The 21,461-nt window shown below is 38.0% G+C and overlaps 1 protein-coding gene across 8 annotated transcripts in view; it reads right to left on the bottom strand.

Moving 5' to 3' along the window:
* The window catches only part of ASCC1 (activating signal cointegrator 1 complex subunit 1), a 154,547-nt gene that overhangs the window by 41,257 nt on the left and 91,829 nt on the right, over positions 1-21,461 (bottom strand). For 7 of the 8 annotated variants that reach the window (XR_011165065.1, XM_069071080.1, XM_069071085.1 and 4 more), the window contains 3 exons: positions 15,192-15,311; positions 11,646-11,770; positions 5,943-6,022 (listed from right to left, as the gene is read on the bottom strand). Coding sequence is in view for 7 of the 8 variants with exons in the window: in XM_069071080.1 (XP_068927181.1) it covers positions 5,943-6,022; positions 11,646-11,770; positions 15,192-15,311 (325 nt within the window). In the remaining variant the exon portion in view is untranslated. Of the gene's footprint in view, positions 1-4,589; positions 4,644-5,942; positions 6,023-11,645; positions 11,771-15,191; positions 15,312-21,461 lie in introns of those variants that run through there. The other variant, XM_069071084.1, reaches the window with a different exon arrangement.

Here is a 21,461-nt window from a genome sequence, read left to right as displayed (position 1 = left end):
GTTAAGTAACGTGCTCAAGGTTACACGGCCAAGTAACACCCAACCTTCAGGGTGGGTGCTAAGTATCTGAGCCCGGATTCAATCCCCAGGTCATCCCAACACTGGGGCCAGTGCTCTTACTCGCTGAGCCACCTGGCTGCCCCCAAGAGGACTATCTTTGTGAGTTGAAATCTGGCCTCAGACACTTACCAGCTGTGTGACCCTGTGAAAGTAACTTAACCCTGTGTGCCTCAGTTTCTTCATCTGTAAAATGTGTTGAGAAGGAAATGGCAAACCACTCCAGCATCTTTGCCAAGAAATCTCTAAATGGGATCACAAAGAGTCAGACACGACTTAAAAAATGACCAAACAATAATTTCCTATACATCTTGGATAGTGTATCTTCTTCAGACAAGGTTGCTACAAAGGATTTTCCCCCACTGACTACTTCCCTTCTAATTCTAACTGCACTGATTTTGTCTGTACAAACATTTAACAATTTAAACTAAGTAAAATTGTCCATTTTATCTCCTTTGATCATTTTAATCCCTCATTTAGTTAAGCACACGAACTCTTCCTCTATCCAGTTGCAAAAGCTACCTTCTTGCTCTATAATTTTTTTAGGTTATCCTATCCTTGCTGTGTGGCCCTGGGAAATCACTGAACCTCTAGGTGCTCAAGGAACACTCTAAAACTAGAAGGTAAAAAGGTGTCTAACCAAATTGGTAGAGTTTCCTCATCTAGGACAATTCTAAACTAATAAAATCACAGGTTCAGTATATATCTCCTATCCTTATGACTTCCTAATATCTAGGTCATGTGTATTCATTTATAACTTATTGTGACTTCAATGACTTAAGAGTTAAAGGACCTAAGTTCCAATTCTGCCTCTGGCACTTGGTACCTGTATGACCTTAAGTCACTTAGCTTCCTTGGGTCTCAGTTTCCTCATCTGTAAAATGAGGGCAGGAGATTAGTTGGCCTCGGAGGTATCTTTCCGCTCTAGATCTGTGATCCTATGAATTTATTTAACTACCTTTCCGGTCTTTTTACACCTTACTCCCCTCCACAAACTGCAAAAGCAGTGACACTGGAACAAGACTCTCCACCTTCTTACCTCCAAGGCCTTTCTCGCACTGGTGGGCCCTATGGCTGTCTTTCCCTCCAGAAATCTACCTCCTGGCCTCCCTAGCATCAAGTCTCGCCTTCTGCAGGAAGCCTTTCCTAACTCTCCTCCTCCCAGCACCTCCGCTCTGAGACAACACCAGCTATCCCGTGTGTAGCCTGTCTGTCTGCACGTTGTCTCCCCGTTAGGCTGCAAACTCCTCAAAAGCAGGACTTTTTTTTTTTCCTTTTCTTTGCATTCCCAGTACTTAGCACAGTACCTGGCACACAGTAAGCATTCAATACTCCTTGACTGACTGATTCTATTTCTGTCTGACATGGCCATGATCTAGTATTGTGATTTTGTTATAGTTCAGCAGGTTTTCCTCAATTACAAGTTGATGATTTTGACTTATAGAAATTCATTTCTATCACTTCTTCATTTTCTCTTTTAAAAACTCTCATTGATCTCAGCAGCCACTGAAGCGTCCGTCCTTCCTTCAGATACTGATTTTAAAATGCTCCAATTTTTTTTTCATCTGGAGATATGAAGAATGATTTTTAAATTTTTCATATTTCCTTTTCTGTAACCCTTATTTTGGCTAGTTTCTCGTTCAACCAACTAGTTACCAGACATAGTGTACAACACTTTCACCACTTCCTAAAAAGGTCGCTCATAAAAGCAGCTATGACCACTTCCTCCAAAAATCAAGAAAAAATGCAAACCTGTACTCCCAAGTGTGCAAATTCAAACAACGAATTTTAAATGACCACCATTCTACTTAGTAAAGATAGGATGGTACAGGATTGCATTTGCACAACAATGAGCACTGAATTGCTTCTATTTTATGCCTCAGTAAATAGCAATCAGATTAATTAATCTCACTCCAAATCCAGACCAGTCTATGACTCTCCAGATGACCGCTCCCCCTCCATGAGTTGCTCCCTACAACATCTTTCTAAGGAAGCCCCCATACCAGCCAAGACCACTTCACACCTATACTATGATTTTCTGTACTAGTTCTTCACCTTGCTCTCAGGCAAGCACCACCCTCTCTCCATTTCTCAACTTTCCCCATGCCACCCCTACTTTTCAGCTCCCTTTTATGCGCTGTCTTCCCCCACTGGGAGCAGGGACTACCTTTCTTTCTGTTTGTATTTGTATTCCCAGATTTTAGCACAGTGCCTGGCACATAATAAGCACTTAATAAATGCTTCATCTTTTATCTATTTTTATTCTCCCCTCACCCACCTACTTGATCCTTGGCCTGTAGAGTTGTTCATGTGCTTTGCACAGATACTTTGGCTCAGTGATTAATACAGTTTGCCTTTTTGTTTCAGTTCCTCTTCTAGTAATATTAAGTGGTCTCTTTGTTTTCTTTCAGAAAAGAATACTTACCTAGCATCACAACATAATCGTGCTGGCTTGCTGAATGCTCCCTTTATTTTGAGGTCTATAAACTTGAATCGTCTTCACACTGCAACTGAGGGTGATACCCCAATTTGTCTTCCGAATATGACTGCTGCACAGTCTCTGGCTTCAGCAAATCACTGATGATCATAATCTCTCCCTTCTCGTTCTTGCTGAAAATTTAGGTCTCTTGCTCGCCAATATATTCAGAATACTACATTCACATTTTTTTTTAAAGCTGTGTGGTTTTGGTGATGGGCAAATAATGAAAACCATCCCCATATTAATTTTAGATGAAATCTTTGATGAAAAAAATGCTTCATGGGGATATACTCTTATTCTCTAGATTTTCATATGACCTCTTCCTGTGAAAGGCTAGGTCACAGAAGAAACAAGGAAGGCACATCCTATAATCTATGCATGTTATAGTAGTCAAACACAAAGTAAAATTCCCAGTTAACTAAAATTTTGGACTCTCGTTGTCTCCAACATGTGGGATAATAGAATACCTACTTGTACAAAGGTATTCTCAAGCTCACATTCCAGATGGCTCCCTTCCAAACACAGGAAACAACTACGTAGGCAGCATAGTATAAAAGGATTAATGGATATATATTGCCTGCTGTTCTGTCCCCAATATAGCACTCTGCACTAATTAACTTCCTTATCGGTATTCACTGAGGAATAAAAGAAAAGCAAGAATTTAGAGTCAAAAGGCCTGCTTTCCATTCAACTCAACAAACACATACTAAGTACCAACCCCGTGCCTGATGCTAGGAATACAAAGACAAAAATAAAATTGTGGCCATGTGCATTAAAAACTATGGGGAAGGGGCGGCCAGGTAGCACAGCGAGTAAGAGCACCGGCTCCAGTGTTGAGAAGACCTGGAGATCGAATCCCGGGCTCAGACACTTAGCACCCACCCAGAAACACCTGGCCGTGTAACCTTGAGCAAGTTACTTAACCCCGATTGCTTAAAAAAAAAAAAACTATGGGGAAAGGACAGAATTAGAAAAGGCTTCATAGAGTAGTAGTACCTGTACTAAGCTTTAAAAGGAAGATGATTCTGAATGCCAAAGATGAGAAGAGAGGGCACTCCAGGCCTGGGAAACCAATTATCTGAAATTAAAGAGATGGGAAATGGACTGACAAATTCAGGGAACAACTAGTCCATGAGTTTTGTTGGAATGCAGAGTACATGACGAGGAATAATATGAAATAAGTCTGTCAGTCAATAAGCATTTATTAAGTATGTACTATGTACCAGGCACTCTGTTAAGCCCTGAGCTTTACATGCTAAGCTAAGGAGTTTGAATTTTGTCCTAAGAGGCAATAACTAGGAGCCACTGACTGATCTAGTCCAAGCTCTGCCAACTAACAGGCTACAGGGCCTTGGGAAAATTACTTAACCACTCTAAAACTCAGTTTCCTATCTGTCCTATGAAAGGACTAGATCTTAGCACCATGGAAGTCGTCTGCAGATCCAAAACTTTATGTCTCTCCAATGTAATTAGCAAAGTTACTGACAGAGAACGCCTTTACCAAGACTCAAGAGAGTAGTCACAGTTAATTGCACATGACCTGCCACTACCCTGAGGTTTTCTCCTATAACTTCCCACACAGAGCAGTCAAGCCATTTCCCACCTGACTTGCAGCACCTTTGGGGTCCCATTCTCAAGTCCAACAAGACAACTGAGCTGCCTTGAAATATTCCTATGGCACTTCCCCACTCAGTCTTTTGTCTTCCTCAATAAAAGCAATAAAAAGAAAACTAATGGATGATGATCATGATGATGATATCATTTGAAGGAGGAGAGAGGAGATGCAGAAGAACCCACCAAGCATATTTACAGCTGTGGCCCAGGCAAATCAATAGTTTACTACAACTATATCAATTAGCAGCCTGTCACTCAAGTACAAAGATATCATGACTACCTTGAAAAAAATAAAACTTATCATTACCATAAAAGATACAAGACCAGAAGAACGGAAGGAGCCCCACCTAGCATTAGGATATAGACATTAGAACACCTACCTGAGTGAACTGCTCCCCCTGCCAGGCCAGGTTCTATGGTATAACTGCCCATCATTAATTGTCGAGGGATCACTCTAGGCAGGTGGCAGAGGAAGAAAGCTGCCAAGTAACAGCTAGAGAATGGTTTGGAGAAGTAGGATGAGAAGACATTTCTAGTATTGCAGCTGGCTCTGAAATTATTACTCACAATTTCTACCTGTCCTGCAAACACCAGTGGATCTCTGACATCAAGAGCATGAGTTAGAAGATTTTAAAAACCTACTGAATGCCAGAGAATGGTGGAATGGAAAGTGAAAAACTTCTTGTGCTCATATTGACTTATGTTTCCATCTGCCAGGGTGCAAAATGGCATGAAAACATGTATGACACAGAGAAAAAGTAGCTCTCACTCCCTGTATACTACTTAATATGAACTGTGGAGGAAAAGACTAAGGCAATTTTCTGAGTTTTTCATTTAAATTTTACAGATCAATCTAGTCCTCAGAAAAGCAGATCTCTGATAAGTCAGAAAAGAATAACCTACCTTTCAAAACCTAGGGTATTCTTGAGTAGAAACAGATAATATAACTACACAAAGTATTTTTATGGGTGACAAGAAAAAAACACCAGAAGATGATAAGCAATTCATTTTTACTTATAAAATGCAAAGTCAACACTCCAAAAGTGGAAGTCTAACAGTAAATCCTACCAAAGCTACAATTACTTTCTCCTGCAGATCCAAGTGGTAGGGATACCTCATTGTTTCATAAATCACCCAACAGCTTTAAGTATACTGGAAGCTGCTGTTATTGTTGTTCATTTATGTCTGACTCTTCATGACCCACAGACCACAGAATGCTAATACTGTCCATGGGGTTTTCATAGCAAAGATAATGGAGTGATTTGATATTTTCTTCTCCAGTGGATTAAGTCAAACAGAAGTTAAGTGACCTGCCAAAGGTCACACGGCTATTATGTGTCTGAGGCCACATTTGAACTCAGGTCTTTCTGGCTACTCCATGTTGAAAGTGCTATAATTTTAACAATGCAAATGTTAAATTTCCTCTTTAAATGTAGAAAGAAATTTGGCAACAGCTCTTTCCATCAATATTTCCTGTGGAAAGTAGGGGGATAGGAATATTCTAGTGTTAAAGGGGAAGCTATTTATTTTCCACTCATTTTATTTTTTTTATTTTTTGCCTTTTGGAGGGCAATTGGGGTTAAGTAACTTGCCCAAAGTTACACAGCTCTGTGTGTGTGTGTGTGTGTGTGTGTGTGTTGTGTTGTGTCTGAGGCCAGATCCGAACCCAGGTCCTCCTAACTCTGGGGGCCGGCACTTTACTCACTGTGCCACCTAGCCGTCCTGATTTTCTACTAATTTTAAACACATTTCAACAACATTACATCTCAGGATCATTCTGTTTCATACTGACCTTTAATATATTTCGGCCATCAAATGATTCTCTTTCCCGAAGGCCAGATTTGCCCACTGGGGCACTGTTCCTGTCTTCAGCTGTAAACATACCAAATTGAAAATTACAAGAGGTAGTTGGAAGATATTTTTTCTCCTTCAATCTTAAAAAAAACAATTTTTAAAATATTTATGCACATCTAGGGAGCATATTACGACGAGAGAAGTCAAGTGATCTAGATCTAAGTCCTGGCTAGGCTATCCCACTAACTAGCTATATGACCTCTACAAGTCACTAAAATACTCTGGCTTCAGTTTCCTCATGTGCAAAAGGAGGGGGTTAGATAAGATGAGCTTTAAGATTCCTTCTAGATCCATTCTATGGCCTTGATGCAACTTTAAATACACATACATATACTTTAGATCTTAGCTTACAGTGAAATTCAAATTAATAGTGGTGACTAGTATCCTGATTTAAAGATTTATCACAAATATGAAAATTCACTGTCCTCTGAATAAAATCATCACCCATCATTGAGACTTTTTTGAGTTTTTCCCCCACATTTTCACAACACACTTTCTTTTACCACCTCCCCCTTGTGGCCAAGGGCAAGCACTACATGATATCCACGCAGAGTCATCAGCAAGGCAGATTTCTCTAGCTGCAGGCAAACAGTATTACCAGGTGAACAAATTCAAGACACTAGTAAACCTTTGATCATGCCCTTTAACATCAACTTGTTCTAGGAAGCTTTGAATGAAGTTTGCTAAGATATTTAAAACAATGACCTCTATCAAAACACTGTTAAGGAAAAGGAAGAACAGGAAAGGCATAAAATGTTGCTTCCTTTTTATGTTCTAAAAAATAAAAGTCAACAGAGGTAAATTTGTAAGATCATTTAAATATCAGGTTACTTTTTCCAATTATTTTCTGAAAACACACATTATTTTTCTGATATTCCCCAGGAAATTTTCTCATTTTGAGTATGCCCTAATACATGACACAGACAGACTGCCATGCCATAGTTGATATATCAACAGATGCTTTTATATCATGACTACTTTGAAAAAAAGAAAACTTACCTAGTATCACAATATAATCGTGCTGGTTTGCTGAATGCTCCCTTTATTTTGAGGTCTATATACTTGAATTATATTCACTTTTTGCAACTGAGGATGATACCCCTGCTGTCTATTTTAGTTAGCCCACTGGCGTTACAGATGGTTAGCTACCTAACAATTGCTGCAAACAGAAATGTTCTCCTAGTTAAAGATCCTAATCTATGTAAATCTAACAAATCCTACAACATTTTTGTACAAGTTGGGATAAATTTTATAATGATACCCCAAATGTTCTAAGCACTTTATAGTGCTATTTAAATAGCACTATAAGTAGGAATATAGTAAAAAAAATAAGGATATTCTATCAGAAAAAGAAAATAAAATTCAGAACCCATGATTCTATGCCAGACTCAAGCAAGGAATTTTAAGCCAAAGAGAGACTTTGAGACTTTTCACTGTCTCACTGTCTCCAATTGTAAAGGAGTAGCTGAAGAGTGATTTATGGAGTGGAGGGTAAGGAAGTGGACATTTTTAAATAAAATACAACAAAAAATCTCAAAACACAAGCACTATAAGATAAATAAGGAGCTAAGTCCTGGTGTGTTAAAATGATTCTAACCAAATAGTGCTACTGTTAAAAAAGTTTTCCAGTAGCATCTGATCATAATATATGTCTCAGAGAAATAAAAAGAAACATAACTGATGGCAGCCATAATAGAGGAGACTACTAATTCTATATTCTTGTTAATGAAAACAGGATCACAAGTCCATGAGGCATGCATTGCAACTGGATTTATTACAAGAGAAAGGCATATGCATGTGGGAACTCCCTATACCAAAAAGTCCAGTGGTGTTAAGAAAAGCCTTGGTATTTTAAGTTACAGGGAAAAAGAGAAGTCATAGGAGGGGGAAAAAGAACTAACCCCCTCCTGAAGGGGAGGACAAATCATGAATAAGTAAAATGGCAAAAGCAGTATTCTTTTCCCTTGGGAACTGCTAGACTATAAAGATATGATGGGCTGTTTATCTACAAGGGTCCTAGTTGCAGAAAGTTCTCAGTCAGCAGACTAACTGGCAACTGTCTTGACTCACAAGGACACACAGGGAGTTTTGGTTGGGGTGCAAACAACAAATTATGTCAGCTCAGGGGGAGCTTTGTCCTTGACATGTTCAGGGCCTGCTATATACTCTGGGTGCAATGTTTCTGGAAAATATGGCAACTCAAAAAGACAAGTTCAGGGGACCCCTTAAACACTCTTAATACTAATATTTTAAATCTGCAGTTCTATGAATGGTACATACATGGTCCTAGATACTGACAAGAATGGCCTTATCTTTTAAATAAACTTTTTCTAAAACTGAAATCAAGGGATTTCAAGTGAAATAAAACTTATGTTGTGCAATGTGTGTTCACAATAAACTGTGTGAAATGAATTTATGAGTAAACTATATTCTCCATTTACCAAGGGAGAGATTACTCTTTGAAGGTATACTGCAATGACTCTTCCAGTAAGACAAAAATTCTTTCTGAAATATAAATGATGGAGGGGGAGGAGCCAAGATGGCGGAGTAGAAGCAGGACCTCCCCGCTGCTCGGGCTTCCACCTTCCCCAATCCCTATAAAAAGGGGACTCTGAACAAACTTTGGAGCTGCAGAACCCACAAAATGACACAGGGAAGCTAACCTCCCACTGAGGACAGCCTGGCAGGCCGGCAGAAATCAGCCAGCCCAGCGCTCTGGCAGCCAAGCCCAGGCCCACATGAGCCAGAGGTTTTAGTCCCAGGGTGGGTCTGACCAGCCACTTCCAGAGGGACTCCAGATTAGCAGCAGCTGGGGTTGTTTCCAAAATTATCAACACAAAGATGTGAAGGACAAAGTGAGAAGTCAATGCAGTCTGGATTTTGGGACCCAGTAAGTAGGAGTGCGTGGCTTTTGCCCCCGGGGCGAGAAGCCACTGAGACACCCAGCACAGTCAGCCAGCTCCACATGGCAGCTTCAACTCCTGACCTGCAGAGTGTAGGGGGACCAAGCAACCAGCCTGAGGGGTAATCGCTCTTGCTTTAACCTGCTTGGATCTGGATTGCAGTCTAGGGTGGAGATTCTGGGGTGCATGACCAGCTTGCCAGAGCGTGTGGAGGCCTCAGAGAGGGCACTCACCTAATACCTCCGGCAGCTGAGAAAACCCCAGCATTTGGAACGAAGGCTCCCCTGTCTGGTGGCAGAGTCCTACTGTGGCAAAAAGCCCAGGGGTCAAGTGACTGAGGGGTGACATGACCAGGCAAAGGAAACAAAGCAGACAGAAGATTCCAACATTAGAATCCTATTTTGGGGACAGAAAGGATCAAAGCATGAAACAGGAGTAAGATAGTGAAGTCAGAACTCCTGTACCAAAAGCTTCAAAGGAAAATACAAGCTGGTTACAGGCCATAGGGGACCTTAAGAAGCAGATAAGAGAAGTGGAGGAAAAACTGGGAAGAGAAATGAGAACAATGCAAGAAAATTATGAAATAAGAGTCAACAGCCTGACTGAGGAAAATAATACCTTAAAAAATAGACTAACTCAAATGGCAAAAGAGGCTCAAAAAGGCAATGAGGAGAAGAAATGCCTTAAAAAGCTGAATGTGCCAGATGGAAAAAGAATATCAAAAGCTCACTGAGGAGAATCATTGCTTCAGAATTAGACTGGAGCAAATGGAAGCTAATGACTTGATGAGAAATCAAGATGCTGTTAAACAGATCCAAATAAACGAAAGAATAGAAGGCAATGTGAAATATCTCATGGGAAAAACCACTGACCTGGAAAATAGATCCAGGAGAGAGAATGTAAAAATTATTGGACTACCTGAAAGCCATGATCAAAGTAAGAACCTAGACATCATCCTCCAGGAAGTTCTCAAAGAAAACCACCCTGATGTTTTAGAACCAAAAGGCAAAATAGAGGTTGAAAGAATCTACCGATGACCTCCTGAAAAAGATCCCAAAAAGAAAACTCCTAGGAATAGTATAGCCAGGTTCCAGAATTCCCAGATTATGGAGAGAATATTACAAGCAGTCAGGAAGAAACAATTTGAATATTGTGGAAACACAATCAGGATAACATGGATCTGGCAGCTTCTACACTGAGGGATCAAAGGGCTTGACATATGATATTCCAGAGGTCAAAGGAGCTGGGATTAAAACCAAGAATCACCTACCCAGCAAAACTGAGTATCATATTTCAGGGGAAAATATGGTCATTCAGTGGAATAGAGGACTTTCAAGCATTCTTGATGAAAAAACCAGAGTTGAATAGAAAATCTGACATTCAGATACAAGAAGCAAGAGAAGCATGAGAAGGTAAACAGGGAAAAGAAATCATAAGGAACTTATCAAAGTTGAACTATTAACATTCCTACATGGAAAAACAATAACTGTAACTTATGAAACTTTTCTCAGTAGTTGAAGGGAATAGAAATATATATGTGTGTGTATATGTATGTATATATGTGAGGGTATATGGGCACATGAATACATATGTGAATGTGTGTATATATGTTTACAGGTATACATAGATAGAGGCCACAGGACCAATTTAACAGGAAGGGATGATACTTAAAAGGTGAAATTAAGAGGTCAGGGAGGAATATAATGAGAGGAGATGGGGAGAGACAGAATAGGGTAAACTATCTCATATAGAAGAGGCAAGGGAAAATGGGGAAGGGGAAAAAGAGGAGGGGAAGAATAGGAAGGCAAAAGGGAATGGGTCAACCTTATTCTCATTGAATTTGGCTTAGGGAGGGAATGAAATACACACTAAATAGGGTATCTCACCTTACAGGAAAGTAGGGGGGAAGGGGATGAGAGGGGAGATGATGGAAGGGAGGGCAGGTTGGGGTGGAGGGAAGTTGGAAGCACCTACTTTTGAAAAGGGACGGCATTAAAGCAGAGAATAGAACAAGTGGGAGGTGGGATAGGAGGGAGGGAAATATAGTCAGTCTTTTACAATATATCTACTATGTTATTGTTTTGCATTAGCTACACATGTACAACCTATACTGAACTGCTTATCTTCCTAGTAAAGGTGGGTGACAAGGGAGGAAGGGAATGAATATGGAATTCAAAGTTTTAAAATCAAATATTTAAATATATATATATATATACATATATATATATATACTATTATTTATACTATTTTACATGTAATTGGGAAATAAGATATACAGGCACTGCGGCATAGAGATACACCATGCCCTACTGGAAAATTCGAAAGGGGTATGGGAGAAAATATGGGAGAGAGCAGATTGGAGAAGGGGATATCCTGTGGGACTGCTATTTTGGTGCAGTGGGTAGGGGAAAAACGGGGAGAAAATTTGCAACTCAAAATCTGGCAGAAACGAATGATGTAAATCAGAAGTTAATAAAGCATTTGAAAAATGGAAAATATATATATATAAATGATCATTTCTCCCCACCCACCCCAAATGTACTTTCTGAGTTCTAATGGTAAAAGTAGAAATACAAAAACTTCTTAGCTCTAACTAAATATATCTCAACTATTTCCTCCTACATTCATCAAAACAATATATTAAATCTCAAAAACTATAAGAATCTTATGATAGTCTATTCAATTTAAGCCCTAGGACTTCACTATGTACTCACCCAATTAAAGGCTAAGGTACATACCAGTGGGATCTTTCCTAAATAGAGTATTCATGACTGTAGCATGGAGTTTCACTCTGTCCCATTCCTTCATCATCAATCCAGACAACACAAACCGTTCCACCAGCTGGTCAGCTATCAATTGCAGCCTATAAAAATTGAGGACATACAGGGGTAAAACAGTGCATAATAAAGAGACCTTATTACCAAGAGAACTTTACTTAGTTGGGTTCCTAAATCCTCAGGAAAAATCTTTGAAATGCTCGACATGAATAGCAAATGAATACTAAATTTCATATTATTTATTTATTTCAAATAAGGCTACTAAAAAATTACTTTGCCAGCCAGAATATCCCATCATAACATTAGGATTACTAAGTAAGGAGCCATATTAAAACATGCAGAATCACAAAACTTAAAACAAGCAGAATCAAGGGCTTTCAAGATCATCTAGTCTAACTACTCCCTCTTTTAAATATGTGAAAACTGAAGCCTAGACAGGTGAGTTCCCTTACCTAAGATCACATAGCTATTGAGTGGAAGATCTAGGGCCAGACCCCAAATCTCCTGAACTCCCAGGCACAGAAGTTTTTTCCCATTACATGACACTGTCTTTTATGTTACACCATACTTTAGGGATTAAACTATGAGCTCACTTTTCCTTTAGGATAAGTCTTTAAAATTTCCTGATGATCAGCCAATAACTTCCAAAGGATTTAGGCATTTTCCAATCACAAAACAATTTATATTTAAACACAAAGCCATACACTAACATATTCACTGCAAGTATAAGGCATGGGGTGGGGACATAAAAAGGCCCATAACCCAGTTTTTCTCTATTCCATTGAAAACATAGGCTCTCACTTGGAAGGCATTTTCACATAACGAAGAGAACAAAAAATCAGAGGTAAATTCAAGGTTCTCATACCAAGCAGGTTTCTTTGTATCATGTTTACTCCAACTACCCCTTTTTGAAAATCAGGAACAGGAAAGGGTCTTTTTTCTTTACTTGGAGAAGGAAAATGAAGAGTATACAAAGAGGTTAAACAGAAAAAGCAACTTTAGAGAGATAATAGATGCTCAGAAATATCTGTGGATAATTAATGCCAGGTACTATTGTGGATATTTCAGAAGATATATATATATATATATATATATATATATATATATATATATATATAACTTAGAAACCCTTAATAACAGAAAGATTACAGAGTCTGGGAAGGCTAATTCTATCAGAAATTAAAGGGTTTATTCAAATGAGCCTATATCTTTCCATTAACACCAATACAAACTACATCGGTATAATTGAGACTTAAATCAACATCTAGTCTCTATAGATCTCCTGCTTTCTTCCTATTTCAAAAATCTATAATGTCCACAACAGCCAAATAGCACCTACTTATAACTAATACTCTAATGATATAACCAAAAGATCATTAGAGCCCGGGCAACTGATTTTATCCTGTCTACTGTCCCTATGATCACTATTCACTTTTCTTTCATTTTCCACCAGGGGCCACCACCAACCACACCTTTTCATTCTGAATAAAAATAATTAGGGTCCAGAATTGGTATTACTGTCAGAAAGGAGAAACGTCATAGCCACTTGTTTCCTAGGTCAGAAAAAATTTCAGTATTCAGTCCAGGTATTCTATGATGCATATAAATTTTTGCATAAGGTCATACGTGCATAATTTGAAGAAGGCAAGTAGAATCTTTTGGGTTTTTCTTCCTTATTGATTAAAACTTCATATATCAATATACATACATACATATATGTGTGTGTTTATATCAGTGAATTTAAAAATTAGCAGTGACAAAGATGAAAATACTATCACTGTGGATGACACTTAAGTAAATTGATGGAGAAGAGCCTAAATAAAAATAGTGCTTTGTTATGTTCTAAAACTAATTAAGGAAATAAAACACATTTCTTTCATTTTAAATGGGACAAGACTTTTCTTTTTACTATAAGAATCAACACTGGAACAGAGTCTGTCCCTCTACCCAAACTAAACATATCCAAAGATGCTTTCCCTTCCAAAAACCCTAGAAGCTATGTATACTGAAATGAGGTAAATTCGTTACAATCCATTACTCATTTCTTCCATGCAGTCCTCCCATGCAAGACTAGAAGGAAACAGAGTCTACCCCATACAATGATTCTTGGACACCGTGAATATATTCAATTTTCTTTTTACTCTTAAAACTTAGCTAAACCCAAGACCAAGGTATGCTCTAGACTCATTCCAACAAATATTAATTCTCTACAGTGATTCCCTATGATCTGAAAGTCACTAGGAGGCCAGGTCCGTTCTAGAGTCACCCAGAAGTTCCTATTTGCTTGGACATGTGATTTATTACTTGTGCTCCAATTATCCTCTAATTCCAGCATTTAAGCATTTAAAATTCCATGAACTATCACACCTATATCATACATGCTACTTTAGGAAACAAAACGAGGAGACATAAATTAATCAACAATCATTCGTTAAGCCCCTACAACATGCCAGGTCCTGTTCTAAGCATTGGGGATATAAAGAGAAAAATGAAACACATATTTAATATTTCTAGCAAAAGATCCTTGCAAAAAATAACAATTTTGCCAACCCAATGGGGAAGTTAAATGGTGCAATGGATAGAGTGCTGACCCTGCAGTCAGGAAGACTCCTGAGCTCAAATCTGACCTAATACATTTACTAGCTGTGTGACCCTAGGTGAGTCACTTAACCCTGTTTACCTCAGTTTCCTCATCTGTAAAATAAGCTGGGAAAGTGTAGCACTAATACAATATTCACAGCGCCAATGGTCATTATAAATATGCCTGCATAGTGCTCAACAGCAAAATATAACAGACTCTCCATAAATAAAAAGAAGCAAAACATTTATTCAAACACCAGAATACTGAATCCCAAAACCAGTAAGTCGATTCCATCATAGTAGCAAAGAAGTTAATAAGCCATAACAGAACAGAGAGCCACAGTATCCTTTAGCCTTCCCACAAACCAACACAAGTCTAGTTGTCACAGCAGGTGGCAAACAATCAATATTTACTCACATGCCTAACTGTCTCCCTCAGATGCATCCTCTCCTCTCGCCATGTTTAGCTACTCTGACTCCTACCTTCCTGTGGGCTCTGCTCCACCCTTCAGCAAACTCCTTCCACCACAGGCTCCATGTGATTACATTCAGCCTATTAGGAGGCTGGGTATATCTTCAAAGAAGGGAAGGTCTTCAAATTCCCATTACCACTACAAGAAGGAAATGGCAAATTATCCCAGTATCTTTGCCAACAAAATCCCAAATAGGGTTATGGAGAGTCAGACCCGACTGAAACAACTTACCAACAATAACTGACTCAAAAGAATATACTGATATGATTGAAAGTCTATTCATTTTCTACTACTAAAAAATGTCATTGTGACCTTTTCTCTAACTAACATAAAATTATAAAAGTTGAAACAGCTTATCACTAGGATTAAGAATGAAAAAGTATAATATGTTAATTTTGATTTCCAGTAATATTTGTAGAAGAAAATAGAAGGGTAACATAAATAAGACACTCACCGGTCAGAGCCATCCTTCATGTGGACTTTGGCATAAAGGACATCCATCATGCTAGGATCATCATTCATGTATTCTATCCCCAACATCTCTGCTAACAGGGGTTTACCTCCAGCAATTTTGCTTCAAAGCGAAAAAAAAAAAAGTAAAGGAAGATTCATGTCATTAAACTAAGAGAGTCATCTACAATGAGATGTTCAATACACAGATCCACAACAAAACAGTAGTACTTTTTAATGTCAATAGTCCAATCTTAAACTGGGGACTACTACACATTTCCCTAGGGCTAAAAGAAAAGCCAAGTAAAACTGATATAATTTTATCATGTCTTTTTTTTCATTCTGAACTTAAATACAAAACAGTGAGCATTTCTATATACAAGAAACACAAAAGAGCTGTATAAGAAATTGGAAATTTCCATTTCATAATGCTTGCTTTTTTAAAGAGAAAGTTTAAATTTCACGTATTAATTCACCTGTCCTGCTTATCTGTGCTTTCTTCTGAACTTCATTCTGCTCGCAGTGAATTAAAAAAATTATTTTACTCAACTTAAATACCTAAAAAGAACATGTCTATGTATACAATAGAAAACAAAATGAGGATTATGTATGAAACCATGAATCTCCATTTTACATCACTTGCTTTTTTAAAAATGTACAATAAATTCAACATGTTACATTCAAAACTACCTGTTCATATGTGCTTCTTTCTGAATTTTTTTCTCTTTGTGAACTTTAAAAAATGTTTCAATGGCCCTCTTTTCTTGGCATTACTATTACTAATTTCTCTCCTTCTAACACATCTCACGTTTATCTGAGATAAGTTGGAGGGGGGAGGGGAAACCTTATAACAAATGAGCATACTCAAGCAAAATTATTGCATAGAGTGGTCATGTCCAAAAATGTGTCTCTGAACTTTTGGTGCCCATCAGCTGTCAGGCAGTATGTAAAATGCTTCATTATTGATCCTCTGAAAATAGAGTTGATCATTGCAATGATCTGAATTACTGTCAAAGTTGTTTTTCTCCTGGTTCTGCTCACTTCATTATGTCAACTAATGCTACCCAAGATTCTCTAAAATCATCTCTTAGATAATTTCTTACAGCATAATAATAGTACATTACATTACAGTACCATGATTTGTTCAGCCACTCCCTAACTGTCAAAGAGGCAATATAAAGTACCCCCTTATAGTCTAGTTCTCTTTTTTTTTTTCCTCTTTTAATCTGATGTTCAGGATTGTGGAATCTGTTTTGTTTGTGACTATTCCCTCTTCCTGATATTTCTCTTAATACCCATCCCCACTTGTTTCCCTGTTGAGTTTGATATCTAGTTCTACTCCAAACTGTGAGTGTGAATGTTTCTCTAATCATTTCAGACATACTGAGGTTTATCTGATGCCAGCTCCCACAACCCTCTTGTCCCTTCTTTCACAAATGGCAATTATGAAAAACTGCAAGTTCTACCCTCTTCTTCCTCCTTTCTACATTAGTACATTTCTCTTACCTTCTTATTTCTTTTCCTTCTTAAAACCATCAGAATAGAACCAATCTACCAGGGCCTCTGGTTTTCTTATTTATCTCTGGAAATACCCTTTAAAAGACATTCAGGCTCTGAAAGGATACTTGTTTTTTCTCTTCCTATTAGAATGCTAAAGCTATATTATCATACAGCTCCTTCCAATTACTCAAATAAATTTATCTTTATGGATTTCTCTAGACTTTGTGTTTGCATTTCAAAGTTCTAATTTAGCTCTGGTCTTTTCATCAAAAATGCTTGAAAGTCTTCCATCACATTAAAGATCCATTTTTCCCCCTATAGGATTAAATTTAGCTTTGCAAAGTAAGTTATTCTTTGCCTATAAGCCTTTATCTTTTGCCTTTTGGAAAACTGTGTTCAAAGATTTTCTCTCATTTTTAGTACAAGCTACAAGGTCTTGGTGATCCTGAGTATGGTTCTTTGGGTACTTGAACTGCTTCTTTCTAGGAGCTTTTAGTAGTTTTTTTTTTTCTTTGATATGAGAATGCTGGATTTTATCTATGACATTGATATGATTTTTCCTTTTGGCATTTCCTTTAGGAGATGATCATTAAAATTTTTTTTTTTAGTGATATCTTTTTATATAATCAAAATTTCTCCTAGTATTTCTCTCCCTCTCCCCTCCTGGGGAGTCATTCTACATAACAAATAATATTTTTAAAGATCTTATCAGCTCCCAGAGATTTAAATATCATCTTACGTTGATGATCCTAAAGTCTACCTATCCAGCCCTAAACTCGCTACTGAACTCCAAGCTCACTGCCTTGGACTCCAATCTCCAACTGCCTTTCAGATCTATCAAACTGGTTGGCCTGTAGAGATCTTAAATTCAGCATGTCCAAAATGGAACTCATTATCTTTTCCTCTAAATCTTTCTGCCATGATAACTTCCCTATTACTGTAAAGGGCACCATCATCCTCCCAGGCCCTCAGGCTCAAAACCTAAGAGCTATCTTCAACTGCTCTCTAAGACTCTTAGCCCTCATATCCAATCTCTTGCCAATGTCTGTCAATTCTTAACCTTTGCAACATCTCTGGAATATGTCCCCTCCTCTCCTCTGACAGTGCTACCCACCCTAGTGCAGGCCCTCATCACCTCATACCTTGAGTACTACAATAGCCTGTTGGTGGGTCTGCCTGCCTCACGTCTCTACCTACTCCAATCCATCCTCCATTCTGCTACCAAAATGATCTCCAAAACCTCAGGTACAACTATGCTACTTTAACAGTATTTATCTAATCAATAAACTCCAGTGATTCCCTATTACCACCAAGATTAAATACAAACTCCTCTGTTTAGTGTTCAAAGCCCTTCATAACCCTCCCCTCTCCTACCTTTCCAGTCTTTTTATACCTTATGCCCTACAAGTGACACTGGCTCCTTGCTGTTGCACAAAGACAGTCTATTTCTATGCTCCTGGCATTTTCTCTGTACATCCTCCATGCTTGGAATGCTTTCCTTCCTCATCTCTACCTACTGCCTTCCCTGGTTTCCTTTAAGCTCCAACTAACATAGGACAACTACAGGAGCTTCCCCTAATCCCTCTTAATTCTAGTGCCTTCCCTCTGTTAATTATTTCCTCTTTATCCTGTAAATAGCTTGTTTGGACATGTTTGCTTGCTTGTTATCTCCCCAATTAGACTGTGAACTCTTTGGGGGCAGGGACTATCATCTGAGTAATTTTGTATTCCCAGTGCTTAGCACAGTACCTAGCACATACGAGGTATTTCATAAAAATGTACTGACTGACAGACAATAAAAAAAGAAAAAAGCATTGATCAATATTTTAAAAGTCTGGGAGCCAAGATAAAAGACTAGAGGCAGCAACCCAAATGCACTGTTTCAACATTCCCCTCCAAACAACTTTAAAATAATGCCTCAAATCAAGTTTATAGTGGTAGAGCCAACAAAAGGTTGACAAGAGCCATTTTCCCAGTCCATGACAATTTAGAGGTCAGCAAGGGAGTTCTATGACAACAGGGTGGGCACAGGGACTGTCACTGCGGTGTGGTAAGGGGGTGGGACAAGTAATCGGAAACAGACTACAGGGGATCCCTGTGATGTCAGTGGGCACAGTACCAGGTTTTATTTAGCAACAGAACTGCCCTTAAGCAGTTCTAGGTTACAGTTCCAGGGGGCAGAGAAGAGCTCTGGTAGTTGGTCAAAATGGAGCCGGGCCCTGGTCACAGTACCAGGGCCAAGAGGAATGCTAGGGCTTAAGGCTGCTGAGGAGCTGCGGCCCTTCCTTCATAAAGACCAGAGCATAGATCAGGAGAGTAGTGACCATACCTCTCACTGCCTCTAACCACCTTGCAAGCACCAAAAACTTACAGACCCCCAGATCTATCTCTGAAAACAGTAGCACAAAAAGGCCTCAAAGACTGGAATAGTGCCTCCCCACCCTCAGGTGAACAGAGACCAATTTTAACATAAAGTTCAAAGTCAATAAACAGGCTGGAAAAAGGAGCAAACAAAAACAGAATTTGACCATCAAAAGCTAGTACAGTGACAGGGAAGTTCAAGATAAAAACTCAATAGAAGACAACAATGTAAAAACAACTACAATTAAAGCCTCAAAGAAAAATGCTCATTGGATCTGAGCTCAATAAGAATTTCTAGAAAAGTTAAAAAAAGTGGTAGAGGAAAAACTGAAAAAGAAATTAGAGTGGTGCAAGAAAATTATGAAAAGAGAATTAACAGTTTGGCAAAAGAGGCACAAAAAATACTGAAGAAAATAACACCTTAAAAACAAAATTGGTTTAATCATAAAAGAGGTACATAAATTCACTAAAGAAAAGAAGTCCTTAAAAAGCAGAAGTTTCCAAATAGAAAGGGAGATAAAAAAATTCACAAAAAAAGACTCAAAAAGTAGAACCGACAAAATAGAAAAAGAGGTACAAAATCTCATGGAAGGAAATTAAAAATTAGAACTGGGCTAGTGGAAGCTAATGACTCCATGAGACATTTAAAAAATAATTAAACAAAGTCAAAACAATGAAAAACAAATAGAAGAAAATGTGAAATATCTTATTAGAAAAATAACTGACCTGGAAAATAAAATGAGAAAAGAGAATTTAAGAGTTGTTGGACTACCTGAAACCCATGATCAAGAAAAAAAGAGCCTAGATATCATATTTCAAGAAATTATCAAGGAAAATTGCCCCAATATATTAGATCAAGAGGGCAAGATAGAAATTGAAAGAATCCACCAATCACCTTCTGAAAGAGAACCAATAAAGAACACTCCCAGGAATATGATAGTCAAATTCCAGAAATCCAAGATCAAAGACAAAATACTTCAAGCAATCAGAAAGAAACAATTCAAATATTGTGGCACCCAGTCAGGATCATACAAGATTCAGTGGATTCCACATTAAAGGAGTAGAAAGTTTCGAATAGGATATTCCAGGTGGCAAAAAAGCAAGGATTACAACCAAGAATAACCTAACCAGCAAAAACTAAGTATAATCCTTCAGGAAAAAATATACATTAAAACAACTTTGAGGTACCACATAACATCTATCAGATTGAATAACATGACAGAAAAGGAAAATGACAAATATTGAAGGGGATGTAGAAAAATTGTAACACTAATGCACTATTAGTGTTATGAACTGATTGAGCCATTTTAGAGAGCAATATGGAACTATGCCCAAAAGGCTATAAAACTGTGCATACCCTTTGACCCAGCAATACCACTACTAGGTCTATATCCCAAAGAAATCAAAGAAAAGGGAAAAGGTCCTATATGTGCAAAAAAATGTTTATGGCAGCTCTTTTTGTGGTGGCAAAGAAATGAAATTGTGGAATGGCTGGACAAGTTGTGGTATATGATTTTGAAGAAATTCTATTATGCTATAAAAAATAATGAATAGGATGCTTTCAGTAAAACCTAAAAAGACTTTCATAAACTGATATAGAGTGAAGTGAGCAAAACCAGGAGAATACTGTACCTAGTAACAGCAATACTGTGTGATACTTAACTATGAATGACTTAGCTACAGTGATCCAAAACAAATCCACAGGATTTTTTAAAAATGCTATACACCTCCAGAGAAAGAACTGATGGAGTCTGAATACAAATCAAAGCATACTATTTTTCACTTTCCCTATTTTTCTTGTTTTGGGGAGGCATTTTGGTTTGTGTTTTCTTCTGTAACATGGCTAATATGGAAATATGTTTTACATGACTGCACATGGATAGTCTATACTAAATTGCTTGCCTTCTCAGGGAAGGGTGCAGGAAGGTAGGGAAAGAATGTGTAATTCAAAATAATTTTTTAAAGAATGTTAAAATTGTTTCTACATGTAATTGGAAAAAATAAAATATTATTTAAAAAAGAACTTTATCATTATTAGTGCAATTAAAAGGAGTTTACATAGACAGAAGTCATAATGTTGGAATGATCTCCAAAAAAATGAAGGGGTAAAAAAGAGAAGGGAGAGTAGAATGAGGAAAATTTTCTCACATAAAAGATCTCAAGGAAGAGCTTTTATAGTACAAAGGAAAATGCAGAATGGGGGGTGGCAGGCAATGCTTGAGCCTCACTCTTATCAGAATTGGTTCAAAGAAATCTCACTTACAGGGGAAGGGGATAAAAGAAAAGGGGAGGAGGGTTATTAAAGGGACAGTGGATTAAGGGAGGCAGTGGTTAGAAGCAAAATAGACTTTTGGACAGGGACATGGTAAAAAGAGATTCAAAGAAAACAGAAGAAAGTAAGATGGAGGAAAAT

The sequence above is a fragment of the Petaurus breviceps genome, unplaced genomic scaffold, assembly GCF_028583685.1.
Source record: "Petaurus breviceps papuanus isolate PSGF00001 unplaced genomic scaffold, PetGlider_PUasm1.0 90825, whole genome shotgun sequence".
In the NCBI taxonomy this organism is placed as follows: Eukaryota; Metazoa; Chordata; class Mammalia; order Diprotodontia; family Petauridae; genus Petaurus; species Petaurus breviceps.
Note: the sequence above shows the minus strand (reverse complement) of the source record. Positions and strands in the feature narration are given on the sequence as shown.